This window comes from Perca fluviatilis, chromosome 17 (genome assembly GCF_010015445.1).
Source record: "Perca fluviatilis chromosome 17, GENO_Pfluv_1.0, whole genome shotgun sequence".
In the NCBI taxonomy this organism is placed as follows: Eukaryota; Metazoa; Chordata; class Actinopteri; order Perciformes; family Percidae; genus Perca; species Perca fluviatilis.
The window spans coordinates 23,165,202-23,191,524 of NC_053128.1; the positions used below are offsets into that span (position 1 = coordinate 23,165,202).

Consider the following 26,323-nt stretch of genomic DNA (forward strand, 5'->3'; position numbering starts at 1 on the left):
CTCACAGTATTCTTTTTTTCTCTTAACCCCCCGCCTGCTTGCTGCTAAAGACACAGCATAATGTAATTTTTGATCACTGCCGTGAGTCGGAGATGATTGAGAAACCACAGAACTGGAAAATGCTCCTGCTTCCCTCAAGTCACCGGTGTAGCAACATTTTGCCTTCCCCTTGAGTTATGTTAACCTGCAACGAACAGTAAAGTGTGTGGGCTTCAACCGCACTCCATGGTGCACTCAGGTGCACCTCGTAAACTAAAAAATGTTGTTGTAAAGTACCATTTTACCTTCTTGTGGCACTTATTGTGGCATAGCTGCCAGCGCTGGGAAAAAAAAGCAGCAATAGGTACGACAAAATACATTACATAAAACGGTGAATTAACAAGGCAGAGGAACTAAAAGTTCAAACTGAGAAGCTAAGAAAATACAAAATGCTGTGAGAAAGCCTGAAATACTTCTTCATCTCACCCATTGATTATCTGAGGTCTGAGGAACCTTGTGTACTTATGTGAAAGAATTTATATATCCCACACACTGACCTCTGGTGTAGGCGAGCCTTTGACAAGGTGTAAGGCCACCCTGTGCGCTCTCGGTCCGTGGATTTTGAGTGAGTCAATTGGTCGTAGTTGTCAATTTGAATAACCTTGAATGCCTCTTCTTTTTAGTGCCACTTAGTGTGTTAGTTTGAAAGAAAACGGGTTTCCATGTGCCAAAAGAAGTGTGTGTACACAAATTGATAAATGTGTGGCACCAAAAATATTAAGTAAATACAGCCGTTATTGTTGTGCTGTCCCACCAGGACGTCTACGTTTGCTATAATGCCTAATGTAAACTGGATCCGACTGTTGCGTTACAGTTGCACATGTGACTCAGTCATAGACTACGTTTACAAGCTGTCAATTTTCGGGTTATGGTCGGGTTAAGGTCATTATTCCGGTTTCTGAAACATTGGGAATAACCCGTTTGCATGCGTGAGCAGAGAGAGTTACTCCTGCATGGAATTTGTAATCAATTGGCAATATCCTGACGTAAACGGCGACGCACGGTTCGCGTCTGGACGTAGCCTACGGACAACCTTAAGACGCAATAACTTTTTGGTCACCTTCTTATAAATCTCACTATTTCGGTACTTTCTGCCGTCAACAAAAGACATTATATTCATGGTTTTCACCACACTAATAAAGAAATTGGTTTCCTCCCGCGCCCAAAAGTGTGGTGCTGTGCGGGCTCGCAATTGTTTACCTCTACTTCTTGTTTACTTCCGGTATACTGCGCGCATGTTTTCTGCATTGACATATATATAACTATATTATTATAGTAGCCTATATAATTATTATTATAACTATGTTTTCTGGCGCATACAAGAAGTTCCTCTACTCAAAAGACCAAGATTCCTTGCGAATAGAACATGCGCAGAACACAAATCAATGTTCCTTTTCATGGGGATATGCCGATACGTGTTTACATGACCAAAATTTCGGGTTAGAAAAGGGGTAACCCAGGTAGCATATTCGGGTTTTTGCCGGTGTTTACATGGCCATGCGCGACCGGGTTATTGATAATATTCCGGTTTTGAACGGGTCATTGCAGGGCTCAAGAGTGCGACCAATGCAAATGCGACCAAAATTTGTAAGGGTGCGACTAAGATTTTTCCTAGGTCGCACCGGTGCACCTAACGTCCTCGCATCCGCTGCCTCTCCACTAACGGAGCGATGTTGTTTATATCGATATGGTTTAATGTTGTGTTACATGACCCATTCCTTCTGGAAAGCCGTGGTGCCTGTGTTTGGATTTGGATCTCTCCTCCGTGCAGCCCCGCCTATTCACTAACACACCGGCCGGCTCACCTGCAACATGGAGAGACACAGCGCCGCTGGTCCAAACTCCGACATTTGTCTACAGTTTTAATTGTTATTAACACAGCTGTATATTGTTAAGTATGAGAGGGAAACCTGTATTGGTACCAGTGTTTCCGCTGGTAACTCTGTTACTGCCGCCGCCACGGCGAAAAACACATTATTAAACTAACTTCAGTTCGTTGAGTAATAGCGTGTAAGACGGAGCATGCTGGATCATAGTTCATAAAAATGCAGCGCAGTGACGATACAGACATTTCATAGCCTACACAAGACTGGTGTAACGCGGCTAATGAGTCAGCCGTCACTCTCTGAGTAGCCTAGCACGCTTCGGTGCGCATCGCACTCCCCCTTTCTTCGTCGTTTTTTTTTTTTTTTAAGATTTCGGCCTTTATTTTGATAGGAAAGCTGAAGACATGAAAGGGGAGAGAGAGGGGGGATGACATGTACAGACATGAAAATCACTCACCTTCGCGAAATTTGCCGTTTTGAAACCAAAATAGGGCACCTCACGAATCGTGGTAGATTTGATGAGAAAATGTTTAAGGTGAAAGGAAAATGGTGGCAGTCTCGAGGCCTGGTGCCATATGACTATTTTAGAAAAATAAATAAATTTAAAAAGTTCACATGGGATTTGTTTTAATGCGCTGGATTTAACCATACTGTCTATGGATTTGACCAATCATCGAACTTCCACCAACCTTCTGCAGCGCATGTTAAGGAAGACTGCGGCAGCGGTAAGACGGTGCTTGCTAGTCATTAGATGGTAGTCACAAAGCTTCGGTCCGTGCACTCTGTAATACGAGTACGTTACCGGCAACGATCGCTACCGTTAAGAATGTGACTGTTCCTTTACTGACCGACCGTGATACAAACAATACGTGTGTGCTCGTTCATAGCGGATCATGATTTGTAAAACTATCTGAAGCCCAAACTGCCTTGATAAAGCTGTCTGTTTGGAATCAGCATGGCAGGTATTTAAACGGCCTTGTCCCAGAGTTTAGACGTCTAGCAAAATAAACAATGCCACTTTTTAATAATTGTAAATAAAGCAGCTAATATCAGCATGGACAAAATCATGAATGTACTAATTTGCTTTTTTGATGATGACCTGGCCAAAGTCGTACATTTTAGTTTTCACAATGATTCATTGTAGATTGTGATTATGATATTATTGCAATATGTAAATCCACATTGACTCTTTATTTAAAGGTCCCATGGCATGAAAATTTCACTTTATGAGGTTTTTTAACATTAATATGAGTTCCCCCGGCCTGGTCGGAGTCAAACCTCTATTTTACCAACTGAGCTATCCGGGCGTCCTATTTCTCTTTTAATCAGTCTGTTATTGTTGTTGAAAGCTTATGAAGGAGCTTTCTCAGGCTATTTATTTTAGATAACTTTCATTTACATGTGTTGCAGCTGTATATTTTCAAACTGGTAAAGAAAACCCTTTCTTTGCATTTTATTTTAATCACAATCTGTTTTAATAAAAGAGCTTGTGAAAAGTGGCTTTGACTTAAAACTGAACATTTAGCCCACTTTGTAAAAAAATACAGAGCTATATATCGTGTATCGCCATTCAGCGTTACGGCGATGCGAGGAAAAATTTGGGTGCACCTAAATTTTGTGCTGGTGCACCTAAATAAAAAAAGTTAGGCGCACCAGTGCAACCAAGGCAAAAAGTTAGTGTGGAGCCCTGGGTTATTGGCTGCATGCAGGGGCGGATCTACCGGGGTGGCATAGGGTGGCAAGTGCCACCCTAAAAGAAAGCCTTGCCACCCCTGCTGCCACCCCAGTTGGCAGCAACGAATTACGGTAAAAGTTATGGCCAATTTGACAATTTACAGCGTGCATCTCCAATGTCCGATTACAGTGAATGCAGCATAAGATGACGCCAGAGCGGAGAGAGCCTGTTTTGTTTGGAAAACTGAGTGGCGTGAAGCGAGGGAGCCAGGAGTCGCGATGAATGGAGACACAGGAGGAAAGAGGTCAAAACGGATTAACTATCTATCCAGAAATGAAATCATAACGAAAGCACAGTGCTAGCATAGTTGCGATGCTGATTTTGAGATGATAAAAATCAGGTTGAAGAACGTTATTTCGCCAACTATAGGCCTACAATGTTACTTAGGGTCTGACGTTTGTTCTGTGTAATGTAGGCTACAAAAGATAATATTGATTCAACGTCTGTCAAGGAAAACATCGTTACTTTGAATCGTACAGAAATGAAGAGGAAATGTAGCATATTCAGTTTTTGTCTCCAAAGAGAAAGGCGAGAGAAATAGAAAATGAACAAGTGAGCAAGGTAGATGGAGAAGATGTGGTGGAAGGAGAGAGAAAAGAAGTGGAAGGAGAGAGAGAAGAGGTGGAAGGAGATAGAAAAGAGGTGGAAGGAGAGAGATATGGGCAACAGAAACGTGACAGAGACAGAATACAAGGCCAAGGCGACCAGGGACAGGAGGAGGTGGGAGAAGACCACACCGGTGAAGATATGGAGGGAGAGCATCACCGAGAGGAGGAAGGAGAAAGCGAGAGACAAGAGAACGTGCAGGGCTCAGACAGTGAAAGGGAAAGCAGAGTGCCTGGGCCATCACCAACCATCTCCAGTCAAGCTGGTCCACACGGTATGGAAATTCTTGATGCATAGTATACTAAGTTAGAAATGAATAAGAACAACAAATGACAAAGCTTAAATATGAATAATTAGGGAAAGTTGTCAGTGTGAAAGTTTGATGAGATGGGGAGATGAGTTTTTATATTTTGTGTAGAATGTATTTTAGATCTATTGCTCAGATTAAATATAAAAAAAAAAATATATATATAAATAAAACAAAAAATATATAAATAAAACAAAAAATAAACAAATTAATCTAAAAATACTCTCCCAGGCTAAAATGTTAGTGTGTTAACACAGTCTGATGGTTAGAACTAATCAATGACAGTTCCTAACTTGTACAAATGCTGCCTGAAATGCTTCCTCTCTGACACAGTCCAAAACAGTTTGCTTCCCCTCTCACACTGACACATCTGCCACTCATCTCGTCTTACCTTAATGCCTTTCCTGTGATAATGCCCCTTACTTCTATCATACTTCTATATCTCCTATTAAGTGAGATCACATTGTACGGTCACTTATTCCTAATATGAACTGTTTCAAATGAAACCCCAAATGCAGGACATTGATTGCATGAGATGAAGTTTGTCTGTATGAGTTTGTAAATGGCAGCCTGTGCCCTTTTGTAGTGTGTACACACTATTTCTCATCAAACTGTGATAACTGATTAAATTCAGTAAATATACGTCTGACATATGTTGCCACCCCTCAAAAATTCCTGCCCCCCTCTCGCCACCCCAGAAATATTTTTCTAGATCCGCCCCTGGCTGCATGTAAACGTAGTCATTGTTTTTATGTCCACTGAAAGCATTTTAGAAGCGGAGTGTCTGTTCTTTAGCAGCTGCATCTGTAGTTGAGAGTTGTTTTGCTGATATTTTTTGTTTTACCAACATAAATACACATTTGCAGTTCATTTAGATGTGGTAACAGATTCTTTATTATGGCTTTACTTTAACATGACAACCATTTATTGCCTCTGACTTTCTCGAATGTCACTCATTTTAAATGAACATCGCACAGCTTTTTTCAGTTTATCTTTTGGTGATGTTGTGATTATAGAATAATTGGTTGGAAAAGGCTGCCTGGTCAGATTTCATACTCATAGATTTCATACTCATTCCATTGTCTGACAACAGAGACAGGAAATTATTTAAATGAGAATCACTAGATTGTGAATTTAGCTGCATTAAAACATGGTACAGGTGAACAGAGACAGCACAACACATTAGGTCCATCCTTTCTGCTCTCTCTTACTAATGACAAACACAAAAAAATTGTTTTGCTCTGTATGTCTCAAGAAAAATAGACCTGACTGCATAAAGCTGGCAGAGCAGAGAAAAGGTTACAAAGGTGGAGGACAAAATGGAAGACGAGTTTATTAAGGGGAATTTAAAACATGAATCACCACATTTACAGTATTACAGTTATATTTCCAAGAAAAACTAATATGTGATTGCATATACTGTGTATTTCTGCAGTATCCATGATAAACAGTCAGGGCCCAGGAGTGACGAAAGTCATTAAATAAGCAATAAATAATTGAAATACGAGATAAGTATGTTTTATTATTCAAAAGAAGAAACCTCCTCAGGTGACAAACTAGATTGTTGGGGATTTTTGCTTGGTGTCACATATGGAATAATCATTCCATCACTTCGCTGCAGCCCGGTGGTTCTGCTGAAGGTTTTAAATGATTGATTAAATGCTCAGACACTATGTGGAGAGATTCCTAATGATAATTAATGAACTCACTGCATTTGATTTACATAAATTATGTCGATATTTTTAAATATTTTTCTGGTGTTTGCAACATGATCCAAAACACCTTTGCTGAGTTTGAGAGCTTATTGAAATACTAAATTAGCCATTGCTGTTGGAGGGACATTTAAAGTTAATCCTGGCTGTATAAAATATTTGTAAAATAAATAAAAATGAAAATGAAATGGGGCTAGACCGATTATAGGCTATGCACTATAGCTTTAATGTCCCGCCCACAACACTATCTGACTATCTTTTAATGTGTATTATGTTGAAAGTTTCTAATTTATTAAATAATTGCTGAAAGCATTTAAAGTTTTGTGTTGGAGTTTGTAACATTCCAAAATCTTAGTTTTGACTTAAAGATTTTCATTTTCACTGTAAATGCATATTGGTTCCAAATATTGGTTATTGGTTTAATTAACTACTAGTAATCGGTATTGGCCTTGAAAAAACAGTTTTGGTTGATCCCTATGATAAAATGTTAAAAATGTCCTCATGCATGAAATGTGAGATAAATGTGTTATCCCAATACGAACACAGGATGTGAAGGAGCGATGGCTAGAAACAGGCAGCAGCAAACAACGGAAACAGCTAAGAAACTAAATGTTGAGGGACTTTGTAGCTGAACAGTAAGCTTATGGATTTTAGGTAATAGGATATAGTGCAGATTATAAGTTTATTCCATTGTGCATATTTTCATGAGCCAATTTGTTTTAAGCTGTATAAGGTCAGCATTAAGAATGTCATGACTTGCAATGAACTGTCTCATCAGGATACTCGTAAACGTGGCTCCGAAATGAGTACAAAATGTTGAAATATATATATTAATAAAACAATGCCCATGTTATTTGGTTTTCAAATTTGAATCAGCAGAGAGGTGAAATGTGCAAAGGTTTAAAAGGTCAGTTCGCTCAAAACGTTTCTCACTTGCCTCTGGTGGTGTCTACTTTCGATGTTTCTTGTCAAAGTTTCAAGATATCTGTTTCTAGGGCGTTTTCACACCTGTAGTTCATTTGCTTTGGTCCGAATCAGTTGGTGAGTTTGTAAACTCTGATTTTCCCTTGGTTCGGATTGGTTTGGTTTCACACCTGGAAAAATCCAAGCCTACCAAATCGCCACATTACAAATTACGCAATTGGTCGAATGTGTCTGGGGCAAGAAAGTAAATACAGGAAGAAGGTCCTGTGTTTTGGACTAGTGCATATTTCTTGCATCTCCATGGTAAAACCAGCTCATTTCATTAAAATGATCAGACATTGTTTCGCGAGAGACGTTACTTCGTTCTGCTCTGCCGGCATCTGTCTCCAATTTTAGCGGCAGCTGGTTTGACCACGGAGATGCGAGTGACGGACGGCAAGCTTGACTGCCGTCTATTTCTGTGATAGAAACCCTGCTAAACACACCTGACTACAGGAGACATTAGCTCAGACTTGCAGAGTGTGTATTGTTGGTGCGGTTTGAGTACGGATCACGTTCTCACCACAAACGGACCGCTCCAGAGTTCGATTGAAAGCGTACCGAGACCACCTCTTCAAGCTGGTCTCGGTACGCTTGTCTGCTCCGCTTTTGGTTCGCACCAGAGTTTGATTGCCGCGGTCTCACCTGCCCAAATGAACTGCACCAGCGGGGCAAACAAACTCTGGTTCGATTCAACCAAACTAAACGAAATGTGAAATGAGGTGAGTGGAATTTGTGGTGCTCAAATCAACCACAAAATAGCATTAAAAAAAAATCTCAGCAGCAACATGTCTTTTCAAAGATAAATTGGGTAGTCTGAATAATACACTTCAGTGTGATTCATTACAACGTCCAGTGGTTAGTGTTGACAGCATGGACTAAATAACCTGAAAACATGATGCAGTGCCATACAGGCTGCCCTAAGTAGTAGAGAACTTTCTGCAGGCTGGTGCACCACCACATGCAGCTGATGCCCTTTTTATTTTTTAGCCCTCGAACAGCCTAAGGCCGCTACCTGGCAACAGAGTTGCTATGGGGTCATTGTTTTGAAACACAAATTAACAGGAAATGCAGCATATAAGCACAACACTGAAATAATTAAAGGCATCCAACATGTTTACATTCATTGTTTCTAACCAAAAGGCATTATGCATCTCCTCGAGGACTAATGAACTTGATAATTTAGTTTAGTTTATTTGTCAGGGACCATGCACAGTTCAAGCCCTGTACCAGAGTTAGCTATACAGCTAATTTACATCTGTGGTCCCTGGGCAAGAGAGATAAAAGGACAATATAGACAAAACAGACAATACTGTCAAAACAGATAGAAACTTAACATATAACCAGCATTACATAACGTATAAACCGGTATATAAATATATAAAAAATATATAAATTCCATGTCATAAAAAGATCAATGATCACATAGTTGTTTCTCCTTCAGCCAAGTCTTTAAGGACATTTTAAAACTGCTGAGACTTGCACAATCTTGGAATTAAGTTCCACTTTTCTACTGCTGTAAATGGAAAAAGCTGATTGGCCAAATGTAGTCTTCCTAAATTGAGTGTCACAGTCACCTCTTACAGAAGTCATGGAGACCCTTACATTATCTCTACAAAATGACACACATTGCTTGTGTGGTGGTTGTGCAAAATCATGGGTCAATACATTAGGCACATGTCTACAAAATGGAGAAAACTGTCAAAGGTTAATAGGTTGGGGGTTTTTTTTTTTTTTTAGAATTTTTAAAGGTTTTTTTTTAAGGGGTATTAAGGTTTTTTGGGAGGCTATTTGTGGGACAAGCGAGAACAGTTAGATATATGTTGAGATCATTGAATGCAAAAAAAGTTTAGCAGCAGCTATTGGTAACTGGTGTCTTATATGTCTAAAATTAGCTAAACTAGCTCTGACACAATTGGAGATCTTTTTTATGTGTTTAACTTAAGTTAGAATCCATAATTACATGTCATTCCTCATAAAACATCTGCAGAGCGTCCACATGATACAAGCCTTCCGTGACCGCACACTCATTTGGCAATGGCTTGAATGTAATGGACGTTCATTAATATCAAAAAGTTATGCAAATAAAATGAAGTGGCAACTAATTTGACAATCAATTTAACATTGTAATAATAGTTGGAAGAAAAATATTTGGCTGACAACAATATATTAATAATCCTGGTTCCCAGCGTGGTCGGAAGTCATCTGCTTGTCACTAAGCAACGTGGATACTACGGTGGGCTATAATGCCATTTTACCGACTATTATCTTTCTAACAGTGTGGTGGTGTCCTATCACATCTTACATAAATGTTCTTACCCTTACACAACAAAGCCTTTTCCTTCATCTTTAAATAACAGTTAACAGCTTTGTTCACCAGTTGTCTTCCACTTCATGAATGTACCATCCCATAAGCAGTTCAGTTTTACACCTCAAGGTATGTGAGGAATGTCTTTGTGTGACTCCAAACATCTGACTCTCACCACGCCAGGCCAACTGACTGTAAGCATATAGAATGAGATTAGTGTAGGCTTCAAACACGGTTTGATATATATATATATGTAGACTGAATTGTTCACCATAGTTTTGGACTATTAAATCTCCATTGTGCAGGACACAGTTCTTAAGCTCCAAATTGTCACAACATATTTTATCATAAGTAGGAGTACTATGGACTTAAGTGCATTGTGGAGTGGTTCTTCTAAATGTTTTTAACAAAATTCATTAAAATGACATTTGATTTGCTGACAGACTAAACTTTTAACACAATTGTTGCAAGCTTTTCAATATGGAGCAATAGATTACGTAATCTGTATTATTAAATCATCGTAGTTATATGACATGTACTCTCCCAAAGTTATCTTTTTCTTTCTTCATTTGTATTGTTTTTAAGACCACTCGGTACTACTTACGTCTTGGGCTGCAACTAGCAGGTTATTTTCATTATCTGCCGATTCTTTTCTCGATTAATCAATGAATAATTTTTATACGATGTCACAAAAACATTTTCATTATAATTTCCCAGAATCCTCAAATTCCTATCCATTGTCTGATAAAACAATTGCTATTATGTACAAGTTCAGCTATGATGATAGGAGGATCAGAAACGCACTTTAATCTGCGAGATGACAGCACACATAGATGTGCACGCATGTGTACTGTTTATCAATATGCCCTCAAATGTGTGTGCACTCTGAGCAATCTCATAGGCGATGAATCATGCCTGTTTTCTTTCATATGAATTTCTTTCTGGCTAGCATTCAGGAAACAGAAAATTACATTACAATATAATTATTTTACTCCCATCCCTCTTTAGTATCCGTGTCCCTCCCTGGGGATCACATGGATCATCACTTGATTAGCTTAAAGTGCTGCTGTAACCGACCACAGAAGAGCACTCGTGATTTTATGGTTTGGTGAAGAACTCATCCATAAGTGGTATGGGGGGAGGGTAGACCCTTGCATTATTTCCCAACGTTATGATTATCTGGGCAGGCCAGTTAACTAATTAAAGTGTAAGTCAAAGATGCTCTCTTAAAATTGTAAAATGTTCTCTTTCCACAGTCTTTGTAGTTACTTTGTCGGATTTTGACGAAAGTATCTCCCCAATAATTGGAGCTCTGCCTCCTTCAATGACAGGTATGGTTACTCAAAATCCCAGGATACCTTCTAATTCTCTCTCTAGGACTGAGGTCAATAATGCTAAGAGTCTTCAGCTCTGTGAGGCTGTAGGCTTAGCTTTGCACTAAATGCTAACATGTTAAGCATGTGTAATGTTTACACCATCCTAGTTTAGTGTGTTAGCATGGTAATATTAGATAATTAGCAACAAACTACAGTTGAGTTTTTCAAGTAGGTGGTCACAAATAAAAGTATTGGACAAATTCATATTTTGACCTGATAATGGCACTAAATGAAATGTTTTTCACCAACGTGATTACAATTCATGAAGGAACATTAATGTCCATACAAATTTACAGTGCGATCTATCCAATACTCATTGATATATTTCAGCCTGGACTAAAAATGTTGTGGCTATCAAAGGAGAATTGACATTGATGTCAATATTGCAAATGGAAATGCCATATTATTGCCATATATGGAATTCTGCCTATTTAATAACAATATGTTCTTTACAGAGAATATGAGCTTTCCCCGTTAGGTAGATGGTATAACTGTTTGATCCATATACACACACACACACATACGCACACGTGCACACACATGCACACACATACGCATGATATGAAATAATACAATATCACAGAATATTTAAACAACAAGATTCATTTAAGGGTGAATTGAATATATTAGGGGAAGACAGAATTAAAAAGATAATTAATCCTCACTACTTATGATAGACAGTGGTTCTAAAGGAAAATAGACATAATTAAGATAAATTAGGGAAGGCAATTATTTCTCTTTAGAGTCCATTAAAGTAATTTTTTGATATGTAGTAGTTTTGTTATTCAGGTCATCTCTAAAGCCAGAATGAAACTTCTCAAAATGATATTATTAATGAATGGATGAATGCTGCATTCAAACACTAGAACCTGAGTGTAAAGTTCAAAGATTCTGTCAATCTTAAGGATGTAATTCTGAGGTTTTCTAGTGTTGTCCGTGAGGCCAGATGAAAACTCAAAAACAAAGAAATAGCAGAATCCATGTCATTTCTTGCTTTACAACATATATAGCGTTGTCAATATTAACAAGATAACCATATAATCACTTAAATAGATGTGTTTTGAAAAGCAAATTATATCATTGCTTAGAGTGTGTGTTGAAACCCCCCCAAAAAAATAACATATATCTTGCTTATATATTAATCTGTCTTTTGCTTACATACAGATCTGTTTTTGCATTTTAGGACAGAAAGAGTTTTCTTTGAGAAACAGTAAAGTGTAGGAAAGCACCTAGACAGATAAGGGCACAGGCAGGAGCTGCGCCCTTGATGGGTGCATGCAGCTGTGTGTGTGTGCGTCTTGAAGGCACGTGTGTGGCCATACACAGCACACGAGCTGTAGAGTTCATGAAGTTCATTACTGTTACGTTATTTGTGAAGTGTTTCCTACATTACCTTACAAGGATATGGAAGTACATATAGTACGTCCCTTTTGATAACTTTGGGAAGAGTAAAATGTTTTTTGTGTATAAATATGAGTGTTTTTGCCGAGTAGCGGCCCCTTTCGGGTGAGCCCCTCTTTTGGGTCCCTTTTGGGTCCCTTTTGGGCTTCCTTCGGGCTCTTTTACCGAGTGCTTTACGTGGCATCGGGATACCATGAAGCCTTCTCCATCTACCCTTGCACTTTCTGTGTTTTGGGGAAGATTCATTATCACTCTCCCAGCTGGAGAGGGGTTCCCTTGCGCTCGCTGAGTGTAAGGGAGGGAAAAAAAAGAAAAAAGACTATCTCTGAGAAGCGGCTTCGAATACCTCTGTTATACAGAGGCCAAAAAGTGTTCTTCTCTCTTAGTTTTTACCCAGACGCTCTCTTCGTTGCGTTGTGGGGAAGATTTATTTACCCTCTTCGAGATCGAAGAAGGAGATTACCTGCTCGTTTATGAGTGTGGGAGAGACAGGGCCAGGAGGAAAAGAGAAGCAGCCTTAAATACCTCTGTTAGAGCGGAGGCTTTATCTTTATTTTTATTTTTAGTTTTATGTTGTAAAGGACCACTTGCTTTTAATTTCTGCTTTTGTCACAAAATAATAAAAATCACCTGAGTCTGATTTTAGACTAGGGGACCCAATCTTTGCTAGTTCTTTATTTTCTCTGGGATCGTGCCGCCCGCTGTCAAGCGGGTGGGGTTTCCTCCCTTACGGGGGTTAGTGACTCCTCTTTAACCGCCCTTGGAGAGTTGCCTCCCGGCGGGGATCGACTTGGACATGCAGACCTCCTGTTATCTCCTAGTGGGAGTGCATTTCCCTATCCGCGCGGCCTGGTCAGAGCCTCTGAGCATCCCCCTCTCTCAGTCGGGCGACCAAGAAGGGCAAGGCGGGCGTCCTTGAGAAGGAAGGGACCTCCGGTGACCCTGGGAGGACGGCTAACAGACCGTAAGTACTAAAGAAAAATCATTGGTTTTAAAGATCCCCTCGGGCAGTGCTTGTCATATACAGGGGGATAAGAGCCCGTGTTTTTGGGGACGTCTGGTGTAGTGTGTATCTAACCTCTTGTCTCGCCTTCGGGTTCCCTGATCCGGGCGAGGGCTTCTCCTTAGACGGAGGGCGTGTGTGTCTCTATAAACTAAAATTAATCAAAAGCGTCAAAAGCAACTCCTTTTTAGTATAGGTCAAAACATCCGCCCCGCTGACGGGCAACTGGCGTTCGTCCGTACGGCAAAAGAGGGCACTAGTAGGGCCGGGGGTTTGCTGAGGGGAAGGCAATAAAAAGGGGTTGGCTCGGCCACAGCGAGCAACGCGATGCCTCAGCGAACTGCCACACCGGTCGACACTAGTACAGTTTGAACTAATCAATTTTTTAAGTGGTCAGGCACAATGGCTGTTGTAAAAGTTACAAATGATGTGGAGGATAAATGGATGGACTACTTGAATTACTTTTATATTTAACAAGGGGAATGTCAAGATGTCATTCAGGCTTTGATTTCCAGCAGCACAGATGTGAAGATAACCTCCAACAGTTTCAAATAGCAGCTGCTGCTTTATGAGCTAACGTGTAAGTGGAAAATCGGATTGTCCGCTTTCTAATATTAAGGACCTTTAGACATAGAGGAACAAAAACTCATTAAATGTTGATTTAAATCTGCTAGCAGCTCTGGATATCAGAGTGTGATCCCCTTTGATCCAAATATTGGATGGATTGCCATGAAATGTCCTGCTCAGGAGGAATTGTAATAACATTGGTGATCCCAGACTAGCATCATCATGGCAAAATCTGAATTTGTTACAGCCTCAGTTGTAGGCCTACTTTGCGTTTAGTGCTACTTAGCTAATGTTAACATGCTAGCATGTTATACCTGCTTAATATCAGCATGTTATCTTTGTCATTGGGAGCATGCTAGCATGCTGACGTTAGCATTTAGCTCGAAGCAACGTCATGCTTTTCGAACAGTTACAGGGACCCTACTTTTGGAGGTAATTTGCTGTGTTAGCAATGGGCCTTGCAAAGTGCTTTCACTTTTCAGGCACAACAACACATAGACTGGTTTAAGTTCCAGAAGCTTAAATAAGACATCTTTTACAGCAATCTTATGATATTTTGGAAAATACGCTTATTCTCTTTGTTGCCAAGATAAAATGAGTCTGATACCACTGTCGGTTCCAGGAGACGTTGCCTTAGCATAGCATAATGACTGGAAATGGGGAGAAATGGCTGCCCCTATAAAGCCACAATTTGTTTTGTGCTTCAGTTTTTTACAAGATAAAGCATGTTAATTAGTGAGCTTCAGAGGTGTTGGGCAGCTTTTGCTATAGGCTACCTTTGGCCAGAGCCAAGCTAGCTTTGTCCACTGCTTTCAGCTCATGCTAAGCTAAGCTTTACATCTGTTGCTTCATATTTGACGTACAGATACTCCTTAGCAAGAAACTGAGTAAGAGTATTTGACAAACTGTCAGATTATTGATGATGCATTATGTTACGACTTTATTTTCTCCAAAACATCAACACTTAATTAAGGCAGGATACTTCAGCTCACAATCCAACCCTAAGGAGAAAAAATAATGCAGTTTGTTGTTGCATCATGCAGCTTTATGGACAGGACTGAGCGGTAAAACCTCTAATTAGAGGCACATCCATTGCCTGTGATTGCATTGCATTGTTAATTGATCACCTAAATATCAGGATGCTGCTTATCTCTCTTCCCATGTGTAAAAGATGCAATACTACACTTAAAAAAATAATCCTGCACACTCAAAATGTTACTTGAGGGATAAGGCTGGCAATATTCTATATAGTTTGCTATTGTTAACAAATCCTATCAAAACACCTAAACCAGCAATGTGTTAGACTGTCTCTCAACAGTCTCTGACTTTCTAACTCTGTCTGTGGTGCTCATTGGTTCCTACCGAAGACGCATATCTTTTAAAACCAGGTCACAAATATATACTTTAAAGGGGAACTATGCAGTTTTTTTTAGCTTAATTTACCTTAACTGAACAGCTTCGGAGTCATTGGAAAGGTTATATGACTTTTTTCGAGTTCAATGGTGGTCGTCTCGCTTCCCCCTAGTGCCTGTGAGCGGAAAAACCACCCTTGCAACTTTCGGTCGGCGAGCCGCTAGCCTCAGCATCAGGAAGTATCGCGTGATATCAGGTCTTGCGATGTAATGAATTGCTTCATGGCACTGCACACATACGCCCATTTAGGATCCGGCTAACAAGGTAGTGATGGAGTTTTTCACACTATCGTCATGGCTGAGCTGGCAAAAAAGAAACGGAAAGCTAGGAAAGCATTGTCGGAGGAAGAAAGAGGAAACGGCAGACTGACCGAGCGAGCAGTCAGACACAAGTAAACATAGGAGCTGCCAAATATCTATTCCGAAGCTGTAGGAGGAGCTCTATAGAGAAACCTGCGAGCAAACATAGAAGAAATGGCCAAAACTGCATAACGCCCCTTTAATAATAAGACTAAATTATTTCCTAAAACAGCTTAGTCCTGTAGATTTTAGCAAACATTACTCACACAGGAGTACAGTATGTAGTGCATTTGTTGGGGAATATTTTCTGCTGTGAATAAATACAGATTTGCTGCTCTAGGCACAATGTATGTGGGATTGATTTAAACTACAGTGGCTGTATTCATTGTAATGAAGGAACATCTCACCCAACATGTGACTGACTCACTGTGTATTAAATAGGTTTTGCACATCAATGGAGGTCAATGGCACAGAGGAATACCCGACAATGCCTGTAGTGTTGGTCTTTTCAGTAATAGACAGTTTTTTTGTAATTGATCACACGCCTAAAAGGTTGAAAATCGCTGCTTTAATCTTTAAACATGTTGTTTTTAAGATACAGTGCCTTGCGAAAGTATTCGGCCCCCTTGAACTTTTCGACCTTTTGCCACATTTCAGGCCTCAAACATAAAGATATAAAACTGTAATTTTTTGTGAAGAATCAACAACAAGTGGGACACAATCATGAAGTGGAACGAAATTTATTGGATATTTCAAACCTTTTAAACAAATAAAAAACTGAAATATTGGGCGTGCAAAATTATTCAGCCCCTTAAGTTAATACTTTGTAGCGCCACCTTTTGCTGCGATTACAGCTGTAAGTCGCTTGGTATGTCTCTATCAGTTTTGCACATCGAGACTGACATTTTTGCCCATTCCTCCTTGCAAAACAGCTCGAGCTCAGTGAGGTTGGATGGAGAGCGTTTGTGAACAGCAGTTTTCAGTTCTTTCCACAGATTCTCGATTGATTCAGGTCTGACTTTGACTTGGCCATTCTAACACCTGGATATGTTTATTTGTGAACCATTCCATTGTAGATTTTGCTTTATGTTCTGGATCATTGTCTTGTTGAAGACAAATCTCCGCCCAGTCTCAGGTCTTTGCAGACTCAATCAGGTTTTCTTCCAGAATGGTCCTGTATTTGGCTCCATCCATCTTCCCATCAATTTTAACCATTTCCCTGTCCCTGCTGAAGAAAAGCAGGCCCAAACCATGATGCTGCCACCACCATGTTTGACAGTGGGGATGGTGTGTTCAGGGTGATGAGCTGTGTTGCTTTTACGCAAACATAACGTTTTGCATTGTTGCCAAAAGTTCGATTTTGTTTCATCTGACCACAGCACCTTCTTCCACATGTTTGGTGTGTCTCCCAGGTGGTTTTGGCAAACTTTAAACAACACTTTTATGGATATCTTTAAGAAATGGCTTTCTTCTGCCACTCTTCCATAAAGGCCAGATTTGTGCAGTATACACGGATTGTTGTCCTATGGACAGAGTCTCCCACCTCAGCTGTAGATCTCTGCAGTTCATCCAGAGTGATCATGGGCCTCTTGGCTGCATCTCTGATCAGTCTTCTCATTGTATGAGCTGAAAGTTTAGAGGGACGGCCGGTCTTCAGATTTGTAGTGGTCTGATACTCCTTCCATTTCAATATTATCGCTTACAGTGCTCCTTGGATGTTTAAAGCTTGGGAAATCTTTTGTATCCAATCCGCTTTAAACTTCCACAACAGTATCTCGACCTGCCTGGTGTGTTCTTGTTCTTCTGTGTCTCTGCTTACACGCTCTCTTCACAGGCATGCATTTTAGAGCTTTCAAAGCGTTTATTAGTTGTAGGGGGGGATGCATGTAGTTTTTAATAATCATATGTTTTATAATGTAAAACATGATTCTAAAAATTAACTAGTATCTCCAGCTGTCAACAATGCTCGATTTCCCTCTAAAATGTAGTGGAGTAGAAGTAAAAAGTATTATAAAATAAAAAAGTACAAATGCCTCAAAACTGACAGGTCATGTGAGTCTTTTCTGTGTCTGTCTTTCCATATAGGTGCATTGTGGTTATTATTTTAGCCCATTATCCCACATTATTGTGTACTGTCTTATACTGGTATATGATGGTTTACAACAATCAGACTTTCAGTTGGACAGATGTAATTTGCACATCAATCCAGGCTGACCTGTCACGCTGCTTAGGACTGGTTTGTACTAATCCGGTAGTTTTTATAAAGGGTAAGGGTGCAGAAAAATGTTCACAAGCACAGTGGGACCATATCACTGCAAGAAAAATAGGTCACCACACTGCAGAGATGGGGACTTGAGTCTGAGACTCGGACTTAAGTCGCACAAACAGCTGACTTCAGACTTGACTCGGACTCGACCCAAAAGACGAGTCTCGAGCATCGAGACTCTGGAGGACATAGCCACACCACCACTGCTCCGTGGATTGTTATTGGGATGATTATCACAGAAGTCTGTCTGTCTGTCTGTCTGGGGGTCAATTACCGGCGGTATTGACAACAGATAAAGCCACTGTGTCTTGAGAAGCTCAAGCTTGTTGTTTTATCGTTTACTTTACATCATCTTTGCTATCTCTTTTTCCTCTCGCTTTTCCTCACAGCAGCACTCATACGCTGCTCTCCGTTACCGCTTGCTCTCCACACGGGCACTGACGTCAATCACTTAAGGCCCCCTGCCATTCTCGCTCTAATTTACGCTACTCTTGTAAGGGGGTTGCGGTTAACCGCCATACCGCGGTGATATGTTGCTTCGTCACCGTGATAAGAAAAATACTATACCGTCACAGCCCTAGTTACATTTAGCATATATCGTCACAGGTAACAGGTAACCATGTTATGTGGGCAGCTGTTCTCTCGCCGTTCTGTGTGCCTCTCTCCCCTTGTTTTGCCCCCGCTGTGTCGTGTATTTGTCCTCACTGTGTCCGGGATGTCTGCATGTGTGTTTGGCAGACTCTCCCGAAAGTAGGTCAAGGGGCGTGGCTGGAGATCTACCTCTCTGTACAGCTGCTGCCTCTAATTCCACTCTCCTACCTGGCAGTATTTATTCCTGGGCTTGGCTCTCCACCGGCGTCAGATCGTTGCACCTACCATTGCGGTAACTAGGCTCCAAAGTTGTATTCAGTCAGTTTTGTCTTCGAGTTTTTACCTTGTGTTTTTTTGCTAACGTCCTGTTTGCTAACAGCAAAAAATCAGACCTACACCTCAAGACCTGCTGCCGTGGTGTGCCGTGTCGCCAGCTCATCTCACTCCTGCTCTCCAACCATCTCGTTTGGAAATCTGCAAGAAAGTTTGGACATTCCTCTGCTTGCCCGCCTCAGCCTCTATCCAGCCCGGAGCCGACCTACCCCTTGTTTGCATTCCTTGCTTATCATAAAAACTGAATTTTCATTAAAACACTTTGTTAAATCGTTACTCCTAGTCCGTGTTTGTTTCTCTGTGTGCTGGGTCAGAACCAAAGCCTAACAAACCATCGCAAAGTGTTGTGCTAATGCTGGGAACAGGCAAATTATATCTTTATAGTTAGTAGTTGCTGAGGCTCAGACATCCATGACGCACGGATCCATCTCCCCAGGAACACGTGTCGGGTTGGCAAACTCATGTGATGCGTAATTGATCCCGTGGATGATTTGTATGCTATTAAGTGATCAAGGGTGCACCAAACCGTCTTGAATGTCTTAATTCTGCACATATTTCTGTTACTGTAGTCCTATTTACTATTTCACTATTTCATCCATGCGTGGCGCAGCGGATCTGTGCGCACTGTCCCCTGCCGTGGAGACGCTGGCCTCACTAACCTCTCCTCCTCTGAGTCGGATCTCCTTCGCGCTGGACTCCGTTTCACTGAGCCTACTAACACTTAGTACTAATAAATGACATTACATCAGTGAGTTCAAACTGCTTATTGTACGTAATTTGGACTGACTCTGAGATGCATGTTGTTCTGTAACAGGTGTGTGATTTCCATTTCGACATTAGACATTTTTTTGAGTGAAAGAGACGTAACATTTAGCATATATCGTCACAGGTAACAAACCATCGCAAACTGTTGTGCTAATGCTGGGAACAGGCACATTGTATCTTTATAGTTGTATCCATATGATGTGACAGACTTAGGTTAATATTTCACCAGGTCCGAGGGCTAGAGGGATGTGTTAAGTAGACCCCATAAAGTTATCCTACAACTGATTTTGATACTGTACTGTATGGATGGTAGCTACAGGACATGCTTTGAATTCATAAGATTTAACAATATAGTGTTAGGGACAGATCAGTTGGCCAGAGACTTGAGACTTGACTTGGACTCATGGTAAAAGACTTGAGACTTGACTTGAACATGCCCCTCAAAGACTTGAGACTTGACTTGGACTTCCAAAAAATGACTTGTGAACATCTCTGCCACACTGTAGAGAAAAAGTGTTGAATGGTTTAATGTTAAAATTCAAGAGAATGAAAGTGTTGAATGAGTGTTTTGTCTCTTTTTGCTCACACACTGTTTGTGTGATTGAGTCTTGATGATATTCTTGTGATCTACAGGGCCAGTGTGCTCATGATAACATTCAGTTTTCTTAACTTTAGTGGCAATATTTTATAGTACAAGCAGTGATTTATTTTTTACCTTATATTTAAATACAACATCCCCATTGCTTGAAGGTATTTATTTGTGTAATTTAACTTATCTGATTTCAAAGGCAAAAATAACCATTCTGTTGGAACAGGCACATTATGATCTGATGATGCATCAGAACTGCTCAGCTCAGATCTTTATTATTATTATTATTATTATTATTATTATTATTATTATTATTATTATTATGTTATTGTAATGTGGACTGGCCATCTTTCCTGGAGCTCTGAGGAGTCATACTTTCCTTTCCTTAAAACCACATGAGAAGACAAAGTATTTAATCTCTCTCACTCACTCACTCACACACACACACACACACAATGACAATGACCTTATTATTTCTTCCAAACGTCACCCTGAATTAGACTATTAAATTTAAATTTGAGCTTTTTTAATTTTACTTTTTTTAAATGTTTAATTATTATCAATACCTTTTAAATAAGACTGATTTTTAGCTAAATGCTAATGTCAGAATGCAACTTGCTCACAATGACAATGCTAACACACTGCTGTTTAGCAGGTTTAGTGTTTACTATGTTCACCATTTTAGTTTAGCTTGTTAGCATGCTAGCATTTGATAATTAGCACTAAACACAAAGTACAGCTGAGGCTGATGGGAATGTCATTATCTTTGCAGGTATTTGATCATAAATTGAAGTTTTGGACAAAACAAAATTTTGATCTGATGATGTGTTAGATAAAAAGGTCAGAGGATTACCAACATTATTACAAGTAATCTAAAGGGGAACATGAATGTCTGTACAAAATTCCATGGCAATCCATCCATAGTTGATGAGATTTTTCAGTCTGGACCAAAGTGCTGGAACGGCTGACAGTGTAATATTTTCATCTGTAGAGCTAAAACGGTTAATTAAAATACAAATCAAACTGTGTGTGAAACAAAAACTGCAAATGGCAAAGCAGAAGAACTGCGATAATATTAATAAAAGAAGACAGTAAATGAAATCACAATCACAGGGGACGCCTTATTATTAATCACAATAAATGAATGAAGTCTGGTGGCCTGCAGTCCCTACTGACAGAAGAGTCACCAAGAAATAAATACTACTGGCTGATTAGTAACGGTGAAAACAATGGAAAAGATGACCCGCACACGTCACACACTCACACACGTCACACAACACACACATAAACTGCCTTGGGCCTTTACTACTTCAAAGACTGAAGAAGGGGAAGAAACATTTGGTAATCTCTTAAATACACCCACTTCTTTTTCTCCTCCCTTCTCCCTCTATTCTTCAATGAGTGCTATTCTTCTCTGCTCAGACCAGGAGGCTCTTGGACTCATTGCTCAACTATGCAGTAGAGAGGAGGATTAGCTCAAGCTGAGCACCGAAGCAAGGATTTGGCGTTTGGCCATTTATCCATCACCTGGCGGACTGAGAGAGACACGACCATACTCTTTGTCTCTTTTCACCTAAATCTCCACTTCACTCCCTTGTTATTCTCCCTCTCCTTCTCCCTTTCTCCTTCTACCCCATCTTTCCACTCTCCCTCTCAACCATGACCCTTCTATCAGAGGACCAGTCAGCGAGGCCCCAACCCTGCCGGCTCCCAGAGCCTGGCAAACACATCAGCACTTCTTTGTACCCAACAGACTGCATTGGCTCCAAAGAGTACTACATGGAAAGTGAGGAGTGTGTGTTCGGAGCCGTAGAGCCCCCAAGGCGCTCAAGGGGTCGCCTCATCCTCCACAGCATGGTCATGTTTGGAAGGGAATTCTGCTACGCTGTGGAGGCAGCATTCGTTACACCGGTACTTCTCAGCGTGGGCCTACCCCGCAGCCTGTACAGCTTGGTGTGGCTGATCAGTCCCATTCTGGGCTTCCTGCTCCAGCCCATCATCGGCTCGGCCAGCGACTACTGCCGCTCGCCGTGGGGCCGGCGGAGGCCTTACATCCTGGTCCTGGGCATCCTCATGCTGATTGGAATCACCCTGTTCCTGAACGGGGATGCTGTCGTCTCAGGTAAGGGATGGGTGGGAGGATTTAAAAAAGAGAGGAAATAGAAAGAGAAACAGACAGTAAGAGGGGGAGGTACAGGTATATTTTTAGTCTCGTCATATCAGAAAGTGAGTTCTTGTTTTTTGGGGCTGACTGTGCCTTTGATTCAGAGGGAATAAAAGAGAATGGAAAATCAGTTCATTTCATCAGCGAAACAGAAACACTGTAAATCTGACATCACCTTGATCTCATTCTAGTGTATGCTTATGCTTGAAAATATGCAGAATAATAATGACTTATCTTGTAAAACTCAACAAATGCAAGTCATACATATAAAGTTTTATGATCTAATTAGATTATTATTTTATTATATTATTTTTCCGTCAAAGCTTTCTCTTATCTCTTAGACTTTTACAGACTCAGGCTTCGAACTGTATCAGTATCTTCTCGCTCATTTTAGAAAAAGTCACACATCCATCAAGATTTTTTTTTTTCCTTGTTAAATGTGTGAGCACAAGGTCCTGAAAGGCTTTTATGCTCACACATTTAACTTGTGACTGAAGGTAATTGTGTGACTTGTTCGGGTGGTCCTGAGCCGATGCCTGGTGGAACAGACTTATGACGAGGCATAACCATAGGGCATGACTAAGAAAATGTCACTACACCTTTAGTTTGAAGACGTAAAACAAGTGATAACATTTAGACAATTCGGACTCAGAGGCATAAGGTAGTTATGAAGGGCCCCAGTGCACGCTATTATGAGTGGCCCTTTGATGTTTGAAAGGCATGACTGTTTGCTCGGCTTGGAGATGTGCTCAGCTTGTCAGTCTTGACAAATTTTTGCACCTAAACTAGCTACCGTATATTCTATCATCTCGTCACATGATCAAACAGAGACTTGACTTTGGACAGCGTCCCACTACATGCCACTTAGCAATGATCATTGCATATCTGTATATGACAAAAATACCCAAAAAAATAACACATTATTGATTTAATTAGTCTTTTTTAAGTTTATGTAGAATAAGCATTTACTTTTGCTATTGCTACTGACTATCTTATATACAAAAATAAAACCATGCGTTTGCCTCCTCAAGGGAATATATATGGCATCGTTATTAAGTTACCGTGAGTTCTTCTTTGAACATAGGCCTATGTCCCAGGTGGCAATATGAATCAAGGGCCCATTCTCAGCCCAACACATATTTGTCTCTATGCGACCCCCCCCCCACACACACACACACACACACAGTCCACGTGCCCCTGCCTGCCCTGTCTATATTAACGCCCCTGCCCGGACTGTCTCCTGAGTATCCGGCAGGCAGCATCACGAGAAGTTCTCCCTGACAAAAGAATCTGTGACCTTTTCTGAGACGAGCCACATGAACGTATTCATTGCTGAGAGTTACAGTGCTGCTGTATTGTTCCCCACCAAACATGATCACTGTGGGGTTAAGTGCATAAATAACCACTGACAAATTCCCCCCATTCTAATTTTCACAGTTGACCCTGGAAACTTTTAATGATGGAGCTTGAAATATGTCATCCTCAATAATACCTCAATCATATATTTTGATTGGATGATTGGACATTGAACAAAAAGTACAAAAAGGTTTTTAGCAAATATCCAACACTGTAAAGTTTAAAGGGGTGTTGGGTACACTAGGTTGAGAGATCTCTATTTATAATGAAACTGTTATAATTATACAAGAGAAATAGCAATGCAATGTGTATTTATACTAGCTGTGGTTCGAAGTGTAGGATCCTTGTTTCAAATCTGGGGCTTAGGTCAAAAACAAAATCTAAATCAGCTTGTTTGAAATAATTTTTTTCTTTGTTGAATGCTGTGATTGTGGATTGAGTTTCTATTAAAACAAGCCCTGGGCTTTGCTATAATCATTATACGGACTATAAAGTATTTCTTTCTTCCGATGCACACTGGATAAGCTGATTATCCTTCCACGTTTCTCAGGGTTGTAGTGAATGCCACAGGAATCTTTTTGTTTAATAGCTACAGAAAAGTCAGTACAGTGAAATATTCTGTAAATCTAACTCCATGACATTTCTTTTTGCAACAGTACAAGTTTTTTCAACAGACTTTTATATTGTTCTTGCCTTACTGAACACATTCAATATCTTTTACTTAAATCACAAACAAAATCCACAATCGATTTACGCATGTTTTTTGCCCGGATCAATATTTCTTAGCATCCTTCATTCCTTTTGATGAGTACACAGAAGAAGACTGGGCTTTATGATCAAACAGCCAGGTTTTAAAATATAATTGTTAACTGTCCAACATAGTTTTTCTTGTTTTTTCTGACAAGCTCTAAGTACCTCTCAATGTGCTAGCTGCCATTCTTTTAACTGTGACATGTATCTCTACTTGCCAAATTAAACATGCAAATTTGACACTTCAAGTTCAGTCAAAAAATAATCTAAGGATGTGGCGGTATCATTATATTGTTATTTACACGCAGTGCTTGATGAGTGATGAGATGTTTTTGTTCCGTATTGCAGCAATAGTCAGCAACAGGTCATTGAAGAGTACATGGGCCATAGTGGTGGTGATGTTCGGAGTCGTGCTGTTTGACTTTGCTGCAGACTTCATCGACGGGCCCATCAAGGCCTACCTGTTTGATGTGTGTTCACATCGAGACAAGGAAAGAGGTCTGCACTACCATGCTCTACTCACAGGTGTGTAATACAGACAAGCACATAAAACACACACACACACACACACACACACACACACACACACACACACACACACACACACACACACACACACACACACACACACACACACTGTTGTGCTTACTTCAATACTCATCTTCTCCTCGCTGGCTGTTTCCAACAGGCATCTTGATGGATTTGTTTGATGAGAGGTTCATTTTTTTTATCTGTACAAAAGCCAGAGTGTAGATAGATTTAATTGACAAGATTTAAAACATACACAATTGTCGAGGATTAAAATACTATTGTGGTCGTCTATTGCAGTACAAGATGGCAGATTGAATACAAAACAGCCGTGTAAAATGGCAAGTTGTTGTTTTAAATTGGGGTCATGTGCCAGACTGAAGACAAGACACCAGGAAGTTTGAGTGGTTTGAGTGTAACTTCTGTGGCAGTGTCCAAAATCTATTTAAGATATAGTGCACCATATTTACTGTCTGCCATTTTATTTAAGTATCCAAATTATGAGTATGTAAATGTATCCACGCTATGATGCCCTCAACAATCACATAATGGAAGTTACTACTACTCTCTGCTAACAATCCCACAATGCAATGCTCTGCATTTTATAGACGAGAAAATTACTGTTGTGCAACTCTACACCTGGCAGCGGTGATGCAAAATGTAGTAGTAAGTGTCTGTTCCTTTTATAATTAGTCTCTCAGGGAATTACAGAGCAAGTTTGGCTCACTCCTTCATGTGGAACTCCTTTTTCTCTGAGGAATTTTTGAGTTTTTGAACATGAGTTCATGTCAGAGCGTGACATCTCATATGGGTTTTGGGTGCATTTCCAAAACTTTAAATTGTTACCACTTTGATACAGACATGCTCATGTCTTGGAACATTTTCCCAATTGCGCTTCATCTTCAAGTCATGGACATTTGGCTGAATGGATGACTGGATTCACTACTTGTGCTGTCAGATACAGATGAAAAGTTCAGACGTAGCCAAGTGTCTCAGGGTCGTACTATGAAAAGAAATGTGAGACTCTTTGCCAACAAAATGAAGGTAGATTGATGTCAGCCAACACATCCGTTTGGTTTGACTCCTCATCTGGAGTTGGAGATTTCCATTAACTAATCTTTTTCTCTGAAGGGAGAATCAAGAGTAAATGTTAAATGCATTTTTCACATCCTGGACACACGTTTTTCTTAGAGAGAACTTATGAACCTATGGACACATTCAGAAGCGAGTCAATACTATCTATCTCTTTAGTTTGGTTGAGTTAACAATGCTAGGTTGAGGCTACACCATTAAAGATTGCACTCAGCTGTCAGCAGGCACCAGGTGGTGTAAGCATGCTAGTCAGGCAGTAATCCAGCCCTGAGCTAGTCATGTGCTGCAGTCATGGGTCTGGGCTGAGAGACACAGCAGCCAGGCACATGACTAT

At 40.3% G+C, this 26,323-nt stretch overlaps 1 protein-coding gene across 2 annotated transcripts in view; it reads left to right on the forward strand.

Annotated features, from left to right (window-relative positions):
• Positions 1-4,285: 4,285 nt before the first annotated feature.
• The window catches only part of slc45a2 (solute carrier family 45 member 2), a 33,444-nt gene continuing 11,406 nt past the window's right edge, over positions 4,286-26,323 (forward strand). The window contains exons 1-3 of one of the 2 annotated variants that reach the window (XM_039779841.1): positions 4,286-4,480; positions 21,522-22,221; positions 24,718-24,894. In XM_039779841.1, the coding sequence (XP_039635775.1) occupies positions 21,759-22,221; positions 24,718-24,894 (640 nt within the window). In that variant the 5' untranslated portion in view covers positions 4,286-4,480; positions 21,522-21,758. Of the gene's footprint in view, positions 4,481-12,862; positions 13,238-21,521; positions 22,222-24,717; positions 24,895-26,323 lie in introns of those variants that run through there. The other variant, XM_039779842.1, reaches the window with a different exon arrangement.